The 22,144-nt window shown below is 34.2% G+C and overlaps 1 protein-coding gene across 9 annotated transcripts in view; it reads right to left on the bottom strand.

The window, feature by feature from the left end:
- NFAT5 (nuclear factor of activated T cells 5) overlaps positions 1–22,144 on the bottom strand; it is a 95,313-nt gene that overhangs the window by 19,526 nt on the left and 53,643 nt on the right. For all 9 annotated transcript variants that reach the window (XM_084861003.1, XM_084860997.1, XM_084860998.1 and 6 more), the window contains 3 exons: positions 16,710–16,902; positions 13,679–13,869; positions 10,174–10,346 (listed from right to left, as the gene is read on the bottom strand). In XM_084861003.1, the coding sequence (XP_084717129.1) occupies positions 10,174–10,346; positions 13,679–13,869; positions 16,710–16,902 (557 nt within the window). The remainder of the gene's footprint in view (positions 1–10,173; positions 10,347–13,678; positions 13,870–16,709; positions 16,903–22,144) is intronic.

The raw sequence follows: 22,144 nt of genomic DNA, 5'->3' as shown, positions 1-22,144 counted from the left end.
GCTATCTGGTCTAATTAGCATATTACACTTTTATTATTATAGATTACTATAGTTCATTTTATCTTTACAAGAATGTAATGTGGGAAACTATTATAAAAACATTCATACCTCCTCTTTCCCTAGTGGAAAGGCTGTAATTCTCACTCCACTCACATCAGAATTAGCCATGTAACAGTGTGAATAACGAAATGTGAATTGAAATAATGTGCCAGTTCCAAGCAAAAGTTTTAAGGGCCTCACATGGTTTGACCATCTCCCTTTCCTCCACTACAAAGATGGCAATATCTCAGATAAGGGCAGCTTCTTCAGCTTGGATTCCAGAGTGGAACTGTTTCATAACACAGCCAATAACATAAAGTGAGGGAGGAGTAAAGCTTTGTTGTTTAAGGCACTGAGTTTTTTGTTTGTTTTTCCAGAGAGGTAGGGAGAGGGGTAGAAAGAGATAGAAACATCAATTATGAAAGAGAATCACCTATCGGCCACCCCTCCAGGGACGGAGCCTGCAACCTGGGCATGTACTCTTGACTGGAATCGAACCCAGTAACCTTCAGTCCGCAGGCCGATGCTCTACCCACTGAGCCAAACAGGTTAGGGCTATATAACCTTTTTAAATAAAAAATTTACTGAACTAATTTACAACATTTTGGACTAATTCTTCAACTAAATATTTGTTTTTTAAGAGACATTAAAAATATGGTAAATATTATTTTTACTAGCAAACAATAAGAGGTGCAAAATTATATAAATATATTGCATTCACAAAATGAATAGAAAGTCTATAACCTTTCCCCCCATTTTCAGATACAATGTGGAAATTCTACTTCACTGATGATTATCAAAATTTTTTTCCTGTCTCATTTTTTCCTTTCATGGATTAAAGGTCTAAGACAGCAAAATAGGCCTCTGTGAAGGTGAAGGTACAATATATATATTTATCTCTTATATATTTATGTTTACAATACATAAGAATTAGTTTGTTGCTGTTCAAGATAATTTAACTTTAAACCTTTGAGCTTAAAAATTCTTTTCAATAAAAAAGTTTAATGATTACCTAACAAGATAGACTTCATACTAAACAGAACTAAAGTCAGGATTATTTAAGCATTAACTGTTTTAGTTTTATCTTTAATTAGTTAGTAAGCTGACTCTTGAAAGTGTTTAAAAAATAATTAACACAAGAAAGTAGCCACCTTTCTGGTATTATAAAAACAGTGTTTATAGATGCTTTCAAATTGTGATCTCAAAAAACAAAGGTGAAAAAAGTAATGAATATTAGAATACTGAAAAACAACAAAGCGAATATTTCAACCTGTCAAAAGAATTAGTAAAGCTTTTTAATAATGATTTCTCTGAAGAAAAGTTTACTCAATGTATTTTTAAAAAATATATTTTATTGATTTTTTACAGAGAGAAAGAGAGAGGGATAGAGAGTTATAACATCGATGGGAGAGAAACATCGATCAGCTGCCTCCTGCACACCCCCTGCTGGGGATATGCCGGCAACCAAGGTACATATGCCCTTGACTGGAATAGAACCTGGGACTTTTCAGTTCGCAGACCGATGCTCTATCCACTGAGCCAAACCGGTTTCAGCTACTCAATGTATTTTTAAGTTGTAAGACATACCAGGGAAGTAGAAACTTATTAAATTCAGTCAGATTTACTATAATAAGCATAAAATAAAATCTAATATACATTATTGAAGAAAGCTATGATTAATTTTGCTGTATTAAACAAATTACTACAGACTTTAGACAAGGGAAAAAAATAAACAAATGGGACTACATCAAACTAAAAAGTTTTTGCATTGCTGGTGTGGCTCAGTTGGTTGAGCATCATTCCATGCACCTGGTTCTATTCCAGGTCAGGATACATGCTGGGTTGCAGGCTCAGTCCCCAGTAGGGGGCGTGCAGGAGACAGCCAATCGATGTTTCTCTTTCTCCCTCTCCCTTCCTCTCTCTAAAAATCAATAAAAAATATTTTTAAAAAGTTTTGCATGGCAAAGGAAATCATCAACAAAATGAAAAGACAACCTACTGAACAGAAGATGTTTGCCAATGATATATCTGATAAGGGGTTAATATCCAAAGTTTATAAAGAACTCACACAACAACCACCTCAACAACAAAAACACACAATCCAATAAAAAAGAGGACCTGAATAGACACTTCTCCAAAGAGGACATACAGATGACCAATACACATATGAAAAGATATTCAATTTCACTAATCATTAGAGAAATGCAAATTAAAACCACAATAAGTATCACCTCACACCTGTCAGAATGCCTATCATTAATAAATGAACAAACAAAACTATTGGCGAGAATGTGGAGAAAAGGGTATCCTTGTGTACTATAGGTAGGGATATCAGGAGGAGCACTTTGTGAAGTGTATGATTGTCTGACCAGTGTGCTGTATACTTGAAAATAATGCAAAATAATATTGAATATAAATAGTAAGAAAAAAATTACTACCAGAGGGTGATTAGCAAAAAAGTATAAAGATTCATATTCTTAATTTGATAAAAGTATAACTAAATAATATAAACACTGTATCAAAACAAAACAAACAAACATATAGCCGAAACCAGTTTGGCTCAGTGGATAGAGCATTGGCTTGTGGAATGAGGGGTCCCAGGTTCGATTCTGGTCAGGGGCATGTACCTTGGTTGCGGGCACATCCCCAGTAGGAGGTGTGCAAGAGGCAGCTGATCGATGATTCTCTCTCATCGATGTTTCTAACTCTCTGTCCCTTCTCTGTAAAAAAAAAAAAAATCAATAAAATATATTAAAAAAAACAAACAAACAAACAAAAACATATATATCATTATTGTCTGGAGAAATCTAAATATGTTAAGAATGTAAAGGGGGATGATTCTTCCATCCCCTTAAAAACAAACAAAAATAGACAATGAATCCAATGGCCATTGTTAAACCAACAAGCAGAAGCAAGAGGTCACAAGGTACAACACAAATTATGGCATGAGGCCTTTCTTCCACGGAGTATCTTTAGATGGAGTATCAAGATCTGTTTCCTCTCCTCCCTTCCATGTCTACCACCTTTTGGCCCCTCTTCCTTTTTCACCTCCCTCTCATCTTCCTGTTTCCTTCTACCTCCCATTCCAATTGTAACCCTTCTCACTAACCTATTTCCTTTTCACCTCTCAATCCACTCTAACTGCTGAAACTGGCCAAAATTGTTATATTTATTGGAATAAATACAAATCAGAACCTTTAATGGAATAGACATTCTTATTTTTAATTTTGAAAAGATTTTGGGGCCCTTTGTTTTATATTTATCATTTATATGTTTATTTTCCCTTGCCCCTCATACACTCCACCTCAAAGCCTAAGTTCAAACCTTACACTCCCTGAAGTAGTTAGGATAAAATTCAAATTCTTTAGCTCTACACACAAGTCTCTTTATGAAAGAGAATCTGCCTAGCTCTACTAGCCTCAAATCTTACTTCTTTATAGATATCTTTTTGTTACAATCACATTAAACTATTTTTAATTCCTGTAAAAGAAGCATACTCTTTCATTGAGTATATTTATATACTTCTCCTTCTATCCAGAATGAACTTCATCTAAAATCCCTTTCTGCTGGGTTTACCTCTATTTGTCCTTGAAGATATAGGACACATTTTACCATCACTAAGCAGTATGGATTAGATGTAATAGAGAGTTTGCCTATTTGTTTTCACCATAGCCTCCTAGATCTGTAAGCTCCTTAAACTATCATGTCTTTATTTCTAGAGTTGGGCACATTGTAACTATCCACTAAATTAACTATGAAGTTTTCTCAAAACCATCCAGAGATCTCCTTTTGGAGATTAAGTGGCATGTCTTTTTTTTTTTTCATTCTTTTTTCTTCTTCAATGAAGTAAGAGGGACTTTAACAGATAAACAAGATTGAGAAGCACTGCATTTATAATGAATGACAATGAGGCACTATTTTGTTAGAATACTGTACTGTTTCTATGAACTAAACTGCAGCCTTAATAAACACAACTAATAAAAACACACACACCTCACTCGAACAATTTTACTGCCTGCCAAAATTTGTTGACTGACCCCACAAATATGAAAAAATTTAGTAATATATCGATTTTAAAAAATAGGTAAAATAAAATGGCTGAAGAACAGAGACAAAATACCAAATTTAAACTGATCAAAAGAACTTAGTTCATTTCAGTATTTTTAAAAAAATGTAAGACAGTAACAGTATAGAAAAATGAGTAAAAGAAAAGAAAAATTGTGACTTAGAAAAACCTGTTTTCTATGAGTCATAAGATGGATTTCAGAGAACTGTTAAACAAGAAACTGTCTACGATATGGTCCAGCAATTTTACTCCAAGGTATAGAGATAGCCAAGAGAATTAAAAACACAGTTCCACAAAAAAAATTGTACACATATGCTCATAGCAGCATTACAATAGCCAAAAAGTGTGTGGGGGGAAACAAATGTCCATCAATAACTTAAGGAATAAACAAAATGTGGTATATTCAAACAATGGAATATCATTTCATTGTAAAAAAAAAGAATGAAGAACTAATACATGATTCAATATTGATGGTCCCTGAAAATATTATGCTAAGTGAAAGAAGCCAGATAAAAAGGCCACATATTATATGATTTCATTTAGATGAAATGTCCAGAATAGGCAAATCCATACAGACAGAAAGAATAGTAGTTGTCAAGGACTGGGGTGAGAGGAGAATGGAGAGTGACTGCTAATAGGTACAGGTTTTCTTTTTGGGGTGGTGATAAAAATGTTCTAAAATTAGATTATGGCGATTGTTGCACAACTTTGTGACTATAATAAAAACCACTTAATTTTATACTTTTAAAGGCTAAATTATATGGTCTGCAAATTACAACTCAGTAAACTATTATAAAAAAAGAAAATTCTTATGAGACAGAAAGCATGAATCTGATTGAATATAAATTTAAAATAATTAAGTACCTATATGCCAATACTCTACCAATAAGTTATATGTTATACAATGTAAGAAGTATATCCACTATTATGTTACAGTTTATCAAAATAAAATCTTTCCTACATTCTGTAGAACTTTCTCTAAACAATGGGCAAATAAAATCAGATGTCTTTTTAATCTGCCATATCCTACCTTGAACAAACAGGATTTCTTCCCCTTCTTGTTTTATAAAAAAAATGAATCTAACCATTTCTATTCTACTAACATCACAAAGTTATTGTCAGGATTAAATGGGATAATGTAGTATAATTATTAGTGGGAAACTCCATTAGAGCAATGATCACTAGAGAGGAGGAAGATGTAATTTGTAATTACTAAAGAGTTAGAAGCTGGGCTTAGGCATGATTAGCCCAGTCTTCTTGCCTCCTTCTTCTGCATCTGCCTACCTGGACAAAGCTTACATTTTAGGCCGTTTGCTGCCAGGTGTAAGAAGCCTGTAAATGTGGAGTTGTGCTCTGACTAGGTGGATAGATTTATGAAGAAGCCAGTCTTTTTTCTGTCAGTTTTATCAGTAGTAAAGTTGGTATTTTCATCTCAATGTCTCTAACTCCTATGTGGCTAATTACAATTATAAGGGGAACATTTTTTAACTTCATACTACTTCAACATACATGAAAGTACTTGATAAAACATAGAAACAGTATAAAGATAAGGTATTAATGTGAAAATATTAGTTAATACCTTTTCCAGTTCATCCAGTCTAACATTAAAGCAAAAAATAATTAAAAAGCAATAAAAATTTTAAAATATTTCTTTTTGTTGCTAGTTAAACAATAAAGCAAGATTGTCTGACCAACCTATACACCTTTGGTAGTATATTTAATGAAAACCTCTAATAATCAAATAAAATTACATTCTGAACACAGAATGATGACATTAATTAAATAGGACAGATCTTTTAAAAAAATCAAATGATTAACCCATTAGGAGGATTGTGCAGATCAAGAGGATTAGACTCTTGCCTAAATGATTAGATCTAAGTGATGTTCATAGAAATTACCATTAGAAATATTTTAAGCTAGTTATAGGTTTGGAGAAAAAAAATCAGTCTGCATGAAATTCTATGAAAATAATAACATTACTAGGAAATATGAAAGCTCTTTATCATGTAAATTTATTTAAAAATTATTATTCTAACATTTCATCTTCCAAAACAGATATGGGGAGTACACTGCAAAAGGTACCCCTTTCTTTTAAAAAAAGTACTGCTTATGTTTATCTAATCCAGATTCTCTAAAATGAAGACAAGTGCCAAACAGTCAACTAAAGGGATAAAAATAAATATCTATACCTCCATAATAAATCACATCTACAAAATGTAATAGAAGGAATAATATAGGTATTCAAATAAAATCCCCCATACAAATTTTGATCTATTTTCTAATGTTATAAAAAAAAATCTAAATTATAAAACATAAATCTCCTAGGTAGAGAAAACAGGTCTCTAACATAATTTCATATTGTAACCATAGTCCTAACCATGCAGAGACTATAGCTACAATGAAATGAATTGTTCAAACTTAGTTTTTCAGCACTGCAATTTAAGTGATCATGGTGGCAATATAACATAGTAGCAAAAAGCACAAGCTTAGGATCCTGGTCTTACTATTTACTAGCTGAGGAAATAATTTAATCTCTCTAAGTCTCAGTTTTATCAACTGTAAAATGGAACCCATATATACTGTGATGGTATATATAATGCCTATAAAGTGGTTAAGAAAATCCCTCGCACACAGAATTCAAAACATGATAACTTTTTTTTAAAAAATATATTTTATTGATTTTTAACAGAGAGGAAGGGAGAGAGAGAGAGAGCTAGAAACGTCAATGAGAGAGAAACATCGACCAGCTGCCTCTTGCACACCCCCTACTGGGGATGTGCCCGCAACCAAGGTACATGCCCTTGACCGGAATCGAACCTGGGACCTTTCAGTCCACAGACCAACGCTCTACCACTGAGCCAAACCGGCTTCGGCCAAAACACGATAACTTTTATTATTAGCTATATATGCCTTCCACTGTATGCTACTGCTTCTTAGGCCTTTCATTTTCACTTCAGACATAACCTCCCAGGAAGGTATACTTTTTTTTGACAATGTCAAAAAAAACTTCAGAAAATCATGTTTTCTATTTCTTTCATATTTTCTACCACCTCTATTTCTTTCATATTTCTAACCAGAGAAACTGGATTAGATAAACATAAGCAGTACTTTTCTTTTAAAGAAAGGGATACCTTTTGCAGTGTACTTCCCATATCTGTTTTGGAAGATGACATGTTAGAATAATAATATTCAAATAAATTTACATGGTAAAGATGTAAAGGTGGTAAGAAATATGAAATGGATGTACCAGTAATTATACTTTAACAAATAAATGAACAGAAAAATGAAGAAATAAATGAACAAAGTAATGAAAGAAGGAACAAATAAAGTTGGCAACCATCTCCCAGTCCCTGCTAAAGCAGTATGATCTGAATTATCTAGCAACTCCTGGGTCTGGCCTTCAGAGTGTAGCTATGGTCAGCATTAGGTCATGTAAAAGAACTGCATATGCCCTGCTAAAATTGGAACTCCATCCTAATAATATTCAAGTTGGGATATCTTGTGAATTAGTCAATTCAGAATTGAAGTACCCTTATTAGAAAAGCTTTAGAACTCAATAAACCATCTACAGATTATTTACTCTATCTTTATTTGAATGTGATAGAATGAACATGGAACTTATGATCTTTAAAAGCAGCCTAGTTATAACTGAACACTACACAGAAATCACCCCAGGAAATTCTAATATTGAAACAAAATTTTCATAATAATGAAAAATAGAGAAATCCATTTGAACTGTCTTAAGATCAAAAAGATATTTCAGTAATTTCTTTTTAAAATTAGGGTGTTTGCTAAGCTAAAGTATGGGTATAATAATTTCTGAGATGAATTAAAAGAAAATTCAAGACTTGAAAAGGATATATAATTTGACAAAACTAGGCTACGATTAAATAACAAAGGCTCTGTAACTGTCCTAATGGGAAGCAAGGTCAAAATATTCATAACATCCCAATAGGAAATTTAACTGAATGGAATGGGTCTCTTCCATTCTTTTGAATTCAGTAATAAATTACAAAGAAAAAATGCCAAAGAAAATTACACGTGAGAAAATCTTCTTGAGTGTGGATAAAGGAAAAGTTTCTATTTATTACCTGTAATAATACTCATTAGGGGGAAACCAGAATATATGACAAGGTGCATTCAACAGCATTACTGAATTTAAACACACACATCATTTACTTTTTATGCCAAGGTTAGCAAAATAAGAATTTCATTTCTCATTTCCCAATGCTGTACTATAATACTCTAATTTGTAATCAGAACTCCAACCACTGCATATTTATAAAGTTCTGCTTACCTTACTGTTTCTTTTCTTTAAGTATAATTGACATAAATTATTATATTATTCTCAAGTATATATCGTGTTTCCCTGAAAATAAGACCTACTTACAGGTTTCCTTCTGAGTGAAATATAAGGCATCCCCCCGAAAATAAGCCCCCCCCCCCAGGTTAAACATGAGAGATTTAGTCCACTGATTCTGAAAGAAATGGAGTCACAAGAAATTCACCAGGAAATTCAGAAATTGGATTGTTATGATGATGTTCCAGAAGATGATGACATGATTGTTATTGAATAAATGAGTAAATTCTTGATACTGTAGGCTTCACAGTTTGTCTGGTTTGTGTTGACAACTACCATACTACCGTACCTTATACAGGTAATAAATTTCCTTTATTTTCATTTAACAATAAATGTGTACCGTATTCTTTATGGAAAAATAAGACATCCCCTGAAAAGAAGACCTAACGCATCTTTGGGAGCAAAAATTAATATAAGAGACTGTCTTATTTTCAGGGAAACAGGGTAATATAGTGATTTGATATTTACATACCTTACGACATGACCACTACCACAAGTCACTGAACAAAGTTATGATATTATTAGATATATTCCCTGTGCTATATATTACATACCGTCAGACCATTTGCCCAGTAGCTATAACACACAGTGACCATTGGGGGCAGACACTTCGACCAGTAGAGGGAGCCCGATTCCTCGTGGAATTGGCAGTGTGTTAGATCGCTGCTGGGGCACTGTTGGGCCCCATATCTGCTTTACCTGCACCCCAGACCCATCGGGGGATGTAGGAGGCCCAGTGCTTATGTACTGGTGGGGTCCCCTGGCCTGGCCTGCGCCTTTTTGCAATTTGGGACCCCTCGGCCTCAGGGGATGTCAGAGAGCTGGTTTCAGCCCAATCCTCCCGGGCCAGGCCGAGGGACCCCACCAGCTTACAAAACCGTGCGCTGGGCCTCTAGTTTATTTTATAATTGGAAGCTTGTATCTCTTATTCCGTTATCCTTTCACCCATACTCCTCTCCCCTTTTGGCAACCAACAGGTATTCTCTGTATCTAGGCCTCTGTTTCTGTTTTGTTTGTTCATTTGTTTCTGTTTTTGTTTGATTCCACATATAAGTAAAATCATACAATATTGGTTTATCTGTCTGACTTATTTCACTCAGCATAATGAATGCCCTCTGGGCCCATTCATGTCATTACAAATGTCAAGATTTCTTTTTTGTTATAACTGAGTAATATTCAATTGTGTGTATAAATACATCTTTTTTATCCATTTATCTGTTGATGGATACACGAGCTGATTCCATTTCCTGACTATTGGAAATAATGCTGCAATGAACATATATCTTTTACCTACTATTTCTTAGGTTCACAACACAAAACACAGGGTCATAGCAATTTATCACACAATGAAGATGCTGAGAAAATCTTTTGGCTTTCCAATTTACTTCTGGTAATCTACTTAAATTATATCTTAAATCAGTATAGGACGATAATGGAAAACTACAAAATGCTACACATCCTTTGAATTTTATTCAAAATTATCCATCTTTAGTCTAGAAGATTTGAATATAGGTTTTAATGCTTCAAATTTTGCATAACCAAAAGTTTTGAGCATGTGAAGCATCTGAAATTTAGACTGTCTAAAAGATTATAGAAAATGAAAACTTCCATATACTTCATATCTTCTACTTTCTTTCTTTCCCCCTCCCGCCACCCCATGTCTGCCCGCCCTGCGTGCACTGGCAATATCTCCTACTTTCTTACTTACTACATAAAATCGGAGAAGAGGGTGTCTGCAGTGTCAAAGTGGAGCCATCTTTCCTTGTGATATTAACTCGAAAAACCAATCTGGCACGAGTACTTTTTTTCTTGGAACCAGCAATTCCTATTCTGGCTTCAACATCAGCATTTCTCAATTTCAATATCCCTACGCAGTCCACCCTAAAAACAGGAAAAAAGTATATTAACTGATATTTTCAGTTGCTCATATGATACAGTATTTTTAATATAACAAGTTTCTTTTTTTAAAGTTGCTTTCTTATTAATTTTTGAATGTGTAATATAATTATAAGATTCTAATTTCAAAAGATGTAGAAGGTTAAATCATGACTATTTCTTTTTTTTAAAAATATATTTTTATTAATTTTTTTACAGAGAGGAAAAGAGAGGGATAGAGAGTTAGAAACATCGATGAGAGAGTCATCGATCAGCTGCCTCTTGCACACCCCCTACTGGTGATATGCCTGCAACCAAGGTACATGCCCTTGACCAGAATCGAACCCGGGACCTTTCAGTCCTCAGGCCAACGCTCTATCCACTGAGCCAAACCGGTTTTGGCAATCATGACTATTTCTAATTCCTAATCTTGTCAGCTTTTTATTTGTAATGAAAAAGACAACAAAAAAGTAAAATTACCATTTCAAAATCTGAACATAAGGAATGATTTACAAAGAGTACTTTTGCTGTGCTATTTTTTAAATAAATAAATTTAGCCTCTGTCTTTTGGCAACTAATTCAGATATAGAGGAAATGGGATTTACTGTTTATTTTTTTTAAGTACATCTCTGAACGCATAATAATCTGGCCACTCAGTGTATATCCTATATAATAAAAGGCTAATATGCAAATTGTCTCCTCGACCAGGAGGTAGGCTGGCCAACCATCCATGTCCCCTCCCCTTGGCCAGGCTGGCTGGACCACACCCATGCACGAATTCATACACCAGACCTCATATATATGTATGTATGAACATACATACACACACACACACACACACACACACACACACACACACAGAGTGGCCAGATTATTATATGTTCAGAGACCATAATAATCTGGCACTCAGTGTATATTTTATTGATTTTTTTCAGAGAAAAGGAAAGGGAGAGTTAGAAACATCAATGAGAGAGAAACATTGATCAGTTGCACGCCCCCTACTGGGGATATGCCTGCAACCAAGGTACATGCCCTTGACTGGAATCGAACCTGGGACCCTTCAGTCCACAGGCCGACATTCTGTCCTTTAAGCCAAACAGGTTAGGGCGGATTTTACTTTTTATAATATTAGTAATTATCCCAACAAGAACAGGCCACTAAGTAGACATAAAAACATATGATTCTACCTAATCAAGATTGAATACACAAATTGACCATCATTCCACAACAAAGATGGCACGCCCACAGCCAATAAGGAGGGAATATGTAAATTGGCATGACAAATATGGCGGCGGCCAAACTGGGATGCTTGTGCCGTTGCCATGGCAATGACACAGGCATTGTGCCCCACCCCAGCTGTTCCAGGCCTCTGGGCACGCACACGTGCAGGCACAAAGTGGCTGGGGTGGGGCGGGACACCTGCTATGAGGGGGGATGGCAGGGCCAGAGCGAAGGCAGAAGATGGCTCCAGCCAGAGCAAAGGCGGAAGGTGGCAGCCAGAGCAAAGGCCGGGGTCCCGGGTGCCAGAGGGAAGCCGGTGCGGCAGCCAGGGTAAGGAAGGCCCGCTCTTGCACCAATCTTCATGCACTGGGCCTCTAGTGTAGGATACTGTTTAATGTTATGGGAAAACGCTAAGTAAAAAGCAGGCTACAAAACAGTGGGTACAATATTATTTCAATTTTATCAGAAAGAAAGGATGAAAAGATGAATATCAAAATAGAGGTTAGCACTAGCCGGTTTGGTTCAGTAGATAGAGCATTAGGCTATAGTTATTTCTGGGAAGTTGGCTTTTTGAGAGGTATGGTTTTAGCTTTTTATGATTATTTTTTAATTGATTATTTTCAATTATTCTGTATTTTCAACTTATAATGTTTAGATACTATTTTTAAATATATTTTTATTGATTACAGATAAGAAGGGAGAGAGAGAAACATCAATAATGAGAGAAAATCATGGATCAGTTGCCTCCTGCAGGCCCCTTACTGTGGATTGAGCCCACAACCCGAACATGTGCCTTTGAATGGAATTGAACTAGGACCCTTCGGTCTGCAGGTTGATACTATATCCATTGAGCCAAACCAGTGAGGGCAGGTACTATTTTTATAATCAACTAGAGGCCCGGTGCATGAATTCGTACATGGGTAGGGTCCCTCCCTAGGCCTGGCCGGTAATCAGGGCCGACTGCAGCCTTCTGACTGCTGGCTGGGGCCTTCCTTTTGTGCCACCCCGCAGTGGCCAGCGCAGGTTATAGTGAGTGATCAAACTGCTGGTCTCCCAATCAAACTCCTGAGGGGACAATTTACATATTAGGTTTTTTTATATATAGATTATTCCCTTCCTTTCTTCCACAATATACTTTTATTTTTGTAATTTTTAAAATATTAAAAATAATTACTGAATATATTTTTTTAACCTTTCTTTTAAAAAATGTTATTGACTTTTAGAGAGAAAGGAAATGACAGGGATAGAGAGACAGAAACATAATGAGAGAGAAACATCATCCAACAGCTGCCTCCTGCACACCCGTGACTGGGGATTGAGAGCCCAAAACCAGGCCATAAGTCTGCCCGACAGGGAATAGATCTAGTGACTTCTTGGTTCATGGATAGACACTTCACCACTAAACCACACCAACCAGGCTTTACTGAATATTTTCCAAACATTTCTTTTCCAATTAACTTCTTACTAAATGGCTTTCAAAATGAAGCAAAGCCAGCCCAGCTGGCATAGCTTAGGGGCTGAGCATCAACCTATGAGCCATGAGGTCACAGTTCAATTCCAGGTAAGGGCACATACTGGGTTGTGGGCCCCATCCCAGGAGGCAGCTGGGTTGATTCCCAGTCAAGGGCACATGCAGTGTTGTGAGCTCAATCTCCAAAAGGGGGCCTTCAGGAGGCAGCTAACTGATGTTACATTCTCACATTGATGTTTCTCTCCCCCCACATCTTCTCTTTAAAAATCAATTAAAAATTAATTAACTAATTAAAAGATGGGTCAAGGAATCATGAATAGTCTCTGTTAAATAGTTTCTAAAACAAACATTAAGAAAACAGAACTTAGGAAAGCAAACCAAATTGTAATTTTTACTTTTAATGTTAATACCAACAAATAAGTATATTATTTTCCAAAAAGCCAGCATTCCACCTGGTTTTTATTTCCCTGCCTTTCACGACAGGAATTCTCTAGCAAAGAGTAAGAGTTGATTTTAATCCATTAGCATTCTTTAATAATCTGTTTTTACAAACATTTTAATAAAATACTCAAAATCTTCAAGAAACTAAAAAATGTTCTTGCTTACCAAATATTGAGAGAATGAAAGTTTTTTACTAAGTACTTACGCTAGTGTCATGTTGTTGTTCGGATCAAGGCCAACTTCTATAACAGTAGTGCCTTCAATGTCCACTTCTTTGCAGGGAGTTGTATTTCGCCCAGTTACCCTGCAGGCCTGATAAAATCCATGTGGTTTCACTCGACCAGAGTCGTTACCCACAAACACTTGCAACACTACTGGCTCATTATGGCCTTCCAGCTGGAGTAAGATAACATGGAGCATAAACACTAATTAGCCTTTCAAATAACCTAACTGTAAAATCAAGCATTTAGTACCAAGTCTTATATTTATAACTGGGTTACAATAAACATAATTTAAATCCTCAAGAAAAAGAGAGGTAAAATATTTTCATAGAGGAGAGTTGACTAAGTTTCTGCAGAAAATTGTAAGTTTAAATTTCTCACTTTCCTGTTACTGGTTTTGAGTTTAGGGGACTGAGGATTGGTTGATATAGTGGAAGCATGTCAAACTCACAGCCCACAACGAATATTTTTGCTGCCCAGCCAATATAACAGTATGTAAAAAACATTTTAGTAAAAATTTTGTAACTTAATTTTTAAATATCCTGTTATACATACTTATTAATAACAAACTACAATGTTCACTGATGACTGATTACTATAATCGTGTTGCATTCATTTCCCTTACATGCCTTATGCACAGGCGCACAATTTCTCTCCACTAAAAGCAGCGAATAATTTAGCAGCCAATGGCCATGTCATTAGCCTTGGACTGACTTGTTTGGTGTGTGCAATATTCTGCTTTCAGAGAACAAAAAACAAAAAAAAAGGTTTATTTGTCTTACGCTTATTAATTTGTGCAGGTATTCAGTGTCTGTTAAGTTAATGTTCAAGAAAAAATATTAATTTTGGTCTAGTAATAATTAATGTCGTTTTTTAACATTCGTTTAAAATCTTGCTTGGCGTTGACTTGTATTGACATAACCTTCAAACACGTGGTATCTACAGAACGTGTGAAGTGCAATTAACAAGTTTTGCTTGAAAAAGTTTGTGTTTGGTTTGGTTTTTGTTGCAAAACTAGGGCTAAGAAGATGGTGGATGAAGGGCATATTCGGCACTGCATGCTTTACGAGTTCCAATTAGGAAGAAAAGCAAGTGAGGCTGCAAAAAACATCTGTAGTGCTCTTGGTCAAGATGCAGTTAGCGCCAGAAAATGCCAGCGTTGGTTTGAGAAATTTCGCGAGGGAAATTTTTCGTTAGATGACAAGAGTGGTCGAGGCCGTGTGTCCAATTTTGATCAAGAAGCTCTTCAAGCTCTTTTGGTGCAAAATCCTCAAATTACCCAACAAGAGCTTGCGACAACTTTAAATTGTTCACAAAAAACAATTTCCAATCAATTGCGTGCACTTGGCAAAGTCCAAAAGTTTGGAAAATGGGTTCCTCATGAGTTGACCGACAACAACCATAATCAAAGAGTCACAATTTGCAGTTCGCTCCTCTCTCGTCAAAACCGTTTGCCGTTTTTAGAGCAAATTGTTACCGGGGATGAAAAATGGGTGCTGTATGTTAATTTGAAAAGGCGGCCTCAATGGTTGGACAAAAAGAGGCTCCGCAGCCCACACCAAAACCTGACTTGCATGCAAAAAAAGTAATGTTGTGTGTTTGGTGGAATTTTAAAGGAATTCTTCATTATGAACTTTTACCATCTAACCAAACTATTACAAGTGCAGTGTATAGTGCCCAATTGGAAAGGTTAGCCCAAGCTTTAAGAGAAAAAGAACTCGCGCTGATTAATCGGAAGGGCGTAATTCTTCACCACGATAACGCACGACCGCATACAGCAAGAATCACTGCTGAAAAACTGCGCCAGTTGGAATGGGAAGTTCTCCCTCAACCTGCATATTCTCCTGATATTGCCCCTTCCGATTACCATTTGTTTTGTTCTTTGCAAAACTTTCTTCTTGGAAAAAAATTTAATAATGAAGAATGCCTCAAAAATGCATTGACCGAATTTTTTGCATCAAAATCACAAGAATTTTACAACAGAGGGATTAAAATGCTTCCTGAGCGTTGGGCACAAGTAGTAGAAAACAACGGCAACTATATTGTTGATTAAATTTTGCTGTATTGTTTAAATAAATTCGATTTAAAAAAGTATTAGAAAACGACATTATTACTAGACCTAATATTAAAATTTTCTATTATTTTATGTTAACGATTACTCATTTACTTCAGTCCTTTGTATTCAGCATGTCTCTGTCGAAATAAACCTACATTTCTATGAAAATTGAAGTTTTTGTTTTCTTGCAGCCCACATAAACTTAAGCCTTGCTTATTTGGCCCGTGTTAGCCTTTGAGTTTGACATAGTTGATGTAGTGAGCAGTAGAGGGGCAGAAATGATATTGTACATATGACTATTAACTGACCATAAGTTTCCTGATCCTCTAGCAAAGAGTAAGAGTTGATTTTAACCCAAGTTTCTACCATTATTTCATTCAAGTATAAAACGAAAGGCAGTCTAACTAAATATTGTTCAACTAACACATTTATACAAACTGTATTTATCAAGAATCTACCATGTGACTAGGCAATATTCCAACCGGTTTGGTATTTTTCAAGGGGTTAGAACACTTGTTAAACATCCTCTACCCAATTTTTATGGTTTGTCTTCAAAGAGAAATATTCTTTGTAACAAGGTAGCCTAGGTGCTAAAATTTGAGCCCTTTTTTTTCTTTAGTCTAAGTTCTGAAAAGATGAAGACTCAGTTGATAACCTAGTTCTTAAACTGAAGACTTATGTTACCTATCAACCGATCCTTTACTGAGTTGAATAGTCCTGATTCATGATTCCCAGATATTTTTCTTATCAGAACACATTATCATTTCCTTCAATTTAAACTAAAATTCAAATGACATCAGAGTAACAATATTCATCCTAGGGTTCTGTCAGACTTTTACTTTAATTCTATTATATATAGTTAGCAAGCCTATCCTTCTATTTCAGGCAGCTTTTGCTGGTTAAAAACAAAATATGAAACTGGAGAAAATTTTTCATATATAGCTAAATAAAAAAAGTACCTTTACTGTAGGAAAGCCTTGCTGTGTTCTGTCCTTGACCGAGCCACGGCTCCCTTCTGTCAGGTACCGAGCTCTATGTTGGGTCTCAGGTTGTACAAGTATCTTCAGCTCCTTTCCCTCACTTTTAACAGGATACTGTCCACTCAACATAGGGCTTTTCTTTACTCCAGTTCCTTTTTGGTTTTCCAATGTTCTGAGAAGTCAAAGCACAACATGGAAAAAGCATCAAAAAGTGTCGTTTTTACAAAAGTCATGTAAGATAAAGGAGGAAACAGAATAGGCAGTAACATTAAAAACAATTATCTTAATGATAAAATAAATAAAGCCTCGGGGAAGAAACATTCCATAACAAAGTATATTTTAAAATTTCATAATAAAATTTAATTAATGATGCAAAATAAAAGTTTGGGTGAGACAAAGAATGCATATATGTGGTAGGAAGAAGGAAGATTGAATGCAATAAACTAGGAATAACAGGAAAGAATATAGCTAATGTCACTTATAACCTTTCACATTGTACTTCAGTAAAAATAAATTTTTTAAGTTACATATCCATGTGGGTATTACATAAAGCTATGAGATTAACTACCATTACTTCCTAATCAGACTTGCAAAGCAAAATAAATAAATAAATAAATAAATAAATAAATAAATAAATGGGGGTAGCAAAAAAGAAACAAGCAAACAATGGGCCTTAAAGAAAACCTGAAGGCACATGTAAAATATTCTTTTGGATATCTTTCTCAGGACATCTAACTGAGAAAATAATTTAAAAAATCAGTGATTCAGTTTTTATTGGAAATTAACTTTAAACAATTTTTCCCAGAAGTATAAATTTTTAGAGCATTTTTTGTGATAAAATTATTAAAGCTCTTAGTGCATAAAATTTTACAATCTGGGCTTTACTGATAAGTAATCTAATATATTTTATTTATTATTATTATTTTTGTTAATCTTCACCAGAGGTATTTTTCCCACTGATTTTTAGAGAGAGTAGAAGGGAGGGAAGGAGGAAAGGGAGAGAGGGAAGGAGGGAGGGAAGGAAAAAAGGAAGGAAAGGAGGAAAGAGAAAGAGGAAAGAAGAGAGGGAGGGAGAAATGGCAGGGAGGGAATGGAAGAGAGAGAAACACTGATGTCAGAGAGATACAGTTGCCTCCCACATGCACCCTAATAAGGCTAGGGATCGAACCTGCAACCCAAGAATGTGCCCTTGACCAGGAATCAAACCCCCTTTTGGTGTGAGGGCCGATGCTCTAACCACTGAGTGACCTGACAGAGCTAACTTATTTTTTTTTTAATTGTGTTTCTAATGTTTATTTTGTTTAACATTCATGTTCTATGTGGAATATGATTCAAAGAAAAATATTTCAAATGGTTAGGACTTCAAGTAGATACATTTAATCCGAAGCACTGTAAATATGCCATAAAAATAAGTAGAAAACAATATTGTTTTAAAATAGGTTGACGTGAAGGGGTTCAATGGGGGGAAAGTGGGAACATTTGTAATATTTTCAACAATAAAGGTAAATTTTAAAAAAATAAAAGGTTGAAATTTTCCATGCACTTTTAAAAATAGTCAGGGCCTATAATGCTTTCTATATGACCTTCTCAGTCCTAAGTTTATACTCACATTGACAATACAGAAGCCAGGAGATAACTATGGACAAAATTTCCTCCAAAAACAAATAGGCCCCAGGAGAAATATTCAATATTATGACTTCAAACACAGAGGAGTCATGGTGCTTAAGCAGCAGTAAAACTGGCTCTAATATTTACCCCTCCATCTCTAACCAAGTTGTTGCCTCAAATTATCAATAACAAAACCAGCCCTGGTTCCATTCAGAGTACAAACTATGACTAAGAAAGGGACAGAAGAATGAAGGAAAGAAGGGTTACAAAGGGATGTAATAAGACTGACTGGATAAGAAGAGTTTTGTGGACAAGTAGTGTTGAATCATTTTCATATTTCCTGAATCTTGTACAATTCCTTAAAGAGTAGGTGCTGGAAAAAAAAAGTTTGTTTATAACTTTTACAAACAAATAGGAAGAAGAAAAACACAAAGAAAGAAAAGCAGAGGAAAAAAAGGAGCTTCTATCATAGTAAGTGGCTAAGGCATCCAGTAAGTTTGACATGATAAGTCGAAGATTACCTGAGTAAGTAATTTAAAAGGCCCTGGAAGAATAAATCCTATGAACAAAGTACTAAGTTGAACCTGGAACAATGGGCATTAAATCCCATTTTTCTTTTCATCATTCTGGGTGGAAATGTAAACATTTGCTCTGAATGAAATGTGGAATCCCTCACTTATAAAATTTTATAATAATATTCTGTTTTTTAGTCATTTTAAAATAAAAGTAAAAAATTCACTTACTTAATCTAATATAAAAAATCTCCCAAATATGCATTGAAAGGGACTAAAAGGAAATACAGCAAAATTCTAATAGTTGTATTGAATAACTAGACTATGTTATTTATTTTCATTTCTGTAGTTTTCAAATAACATCTATTAATTTCATAATAGAAAAGTGCATTACCTTAGTTTAATATAAATAAAATTTAGCATATCAACTAATTTGGCAAGATATGGCTTTATATTCACTGATATTTATGAGAATAGTTGATAATGAGTTTTACTATTTCAATAAAACAAAATATTTCATACTGAAATGAAGACTGCTGAGTGAGTTAACAAAGTATATCCATTAGGATTTAAAGAAAAATAACACATGTAATTAATTTATGAAATGACATTTTAAAAAACCCTTAAAACTATCACTAGGTTTAAATGTAAAAATAGAATACATATATATTTAGATTTCTAGACATAAAACTATTGAAAACATCAACTAATTATTAGTCATTCAAATTACTAATTTTTAAGGCAAGATAGCTTAAGAAAAAACAAGAAAGTATCAGTTTAATTGAACGGATTTTACTTCTAAATAGCATCTAAAAATAAAATCCACTCTCTTGGCATATTCTATTCAAAAGTCTTAAAATGACATTCAAATTCCTTTGTATTAATTACGTAGTTTTCTGTTTGTCTATGTCACAAAAATAACTTTCATTATAAAATGCCTGAAACAGGTTTCATATCAAGATAACATATCTTAATTTCTAGGATTACCTAGAAGAAATATAGGGCTACTGAGACTCAGGAAATTTAGAAGAAGAATTTAAGAATGAGATGGCTAGAGATGGTTAAATACCAAGTAATATTTTTTAAATAGTTTTGTTTTCTTAATAAACTCTATCATAGAAACTTTTTTTTTTTGTTTTTTTTTGTTAATCCTCACCTAAGGATATTTTTCATTGATTTTTTAGAGAGAGTGGAAGGGAGAGAGGGATGGAGAAAGAAGGGGAAAGAAAGAAACATTAATGTGAGAGAGACATAATGATTGGTTGTCTCCCACATGCCTCCCAACCAGGGCCAGGTTAAGATTGAACCTGCAACCAGGTATGTTTCCTTGAACAGGAATCAAAACCAACCGAGACCCTTTCATGGCCAGGCTGACATTTCTAACCACTGAGCAACACCCGCCAGGGCATAACTTATATAACATTTTAATCATATAAAAATGCTATTTCCATCTTGAAGACAATAAATTGGTACAGAACATTATTTGAGAGTACATTTTCTGTAATTTAGCATTACATAAATTGAAGTTTATGGCATATTAGATGTAAGGCTTTATACTTATCTCTCAAAACTTTTCTAAATATGTTTCATGTTCCCAATGTTTTTCTTGTTGAAGAATAATTGTCCTCAAAGACCTAATTTTCTCTATATTTACATATTTTTTTTTCCTTTTCTTGATATAGTTCTTAATAATTCAAAATTTAAACTTCTTCCATCATTTTCATATGCCAGAGTTAAATATTTTTCACTACCTAAGAAGCTGGACATTCTTCTTCTGCTTGATGAGTTTCTGTTTTATTAATTATTTCATGAGAGATTTTGTCTTGACAAATGTTATACTTTCCCTGAGTAACCTCAAATCATTTCTAAGATATATCTGTCGTACAAAAGCAGAAAAGATATACCTCAAGATATCTCTTTCATGTTTATTTTTTATTTTTTTCAAGATTGAATTAGCTTTAATAAGCAATTTATGAATGGGGCAGTATCCCTTCTAGCAGCTAAAAGAATGTTCTAAGTCAATCATGTCAAACTCGTGGCCCTTAGGCCACATGCAGCCCACAATGAATATTTTTGCAGCCCATTCAATATAACGGTATGTAAAAAATGTTCTAATTAAAATTTCATAACTTTTACAATATCCTATTATACATAATTATTAATAACAAACTACAATGTTCGCTAGTGACTATTGTGTTGCATTCATTTCCCTTACAAGCCTTATGCACAGGGGCACCATTTCTCTCCACTAATACCAGCAGCGAATATTTTAGCAGCCAATGGCCATGTCATTAGTCTTAGACTGACTTGTTTGGTGTGCGTAACAGAAAATATTTCACTTTCGGAGAACAAGAAAAATAGGTTTATTTGCATTATGCTGATTAATTTGTGCAAATATTCAGTATCTGGTAAGTTAATGTTCAAGAAAAAATATTTTTATTAAAATGTTGTATTATTTTATGTTAATGATTACTCATTTATTTCAGCCCTTTGTATTCAGCATGTCTCTATCAAAATAAATCTACATTTCTATGAAAACTGAAGCTTTTTTTTTTTTTTGCGGCCCACATAAACTTAAACCTTGCTTATTTTGCCCAAATTAGCCTTTGAATTTGACATGCTTGTTCTAAGTTATCTCTTTAATAGCAACTGCGAACCATGTGTGTTGACTAACTCTTAAGTCAAAAATTTTTTTGTTTTCATTTGAAACTTTAACATTTATTTATAATAAATAAAAAGAAAAATCTCTCTTCTGGAACTTAAAAAAAAAATCTGTCTCCACTAAAACCTAAATAAACACATATCTGTATTTAATGATAGATGTACATGAGCCTTTTAGTTCTGTGCTACTAATATTACATAGGTAATAGTTCTAAAAATATGTTCTAAAATTCTTAAATCTGCTAGTGGCAACATTTTAAGAAAGTGTAAACTTGTTTTCTTTTAAATAATTTCCTAATCTGGACTTTCTAAAAATAAAAAAAAGTTAAATGTGTATTTTTCACTTAACTGCATCACACTAAAGTTTTAAATAAAAGTAGAGAAGCAAGTAGCAGAGAATAATTATTGCTTAAATGGTAAGTATTACTTTCAAAATGTACTGAGAGAATATTCAAAATGTACTGAGAGGACAAGTTTAATATACATTAAAAATACTCTGGTACTATTCAATTAGATTTTTAACTTAAAAGATATCAACGATGTAATCAAGTAGTAAGTAAATCTAAAGTTTCTCTATCACTTTTGTGACAACTTGAAATTATAGATCCTGGAGCAACTAAAGGACCATAGCCT

This window comes from Pipistrellus hanaki (genome assembly GCF_964339955.1).
Source record: "Pipistrellus hanaki genome assembly, chromosome: 15".
Lineage (NCBI taxonomy): Eukaryota > Metazoa > Chordata > Mammalia > Chiroptera > Vespertilionidae > Pipistrellus > Pipistrellus hanaki.
Note: the sequence above shows the minus strand (reverse complement) of the source record. Positions and strands in the feature narration are given on the sequence as shown.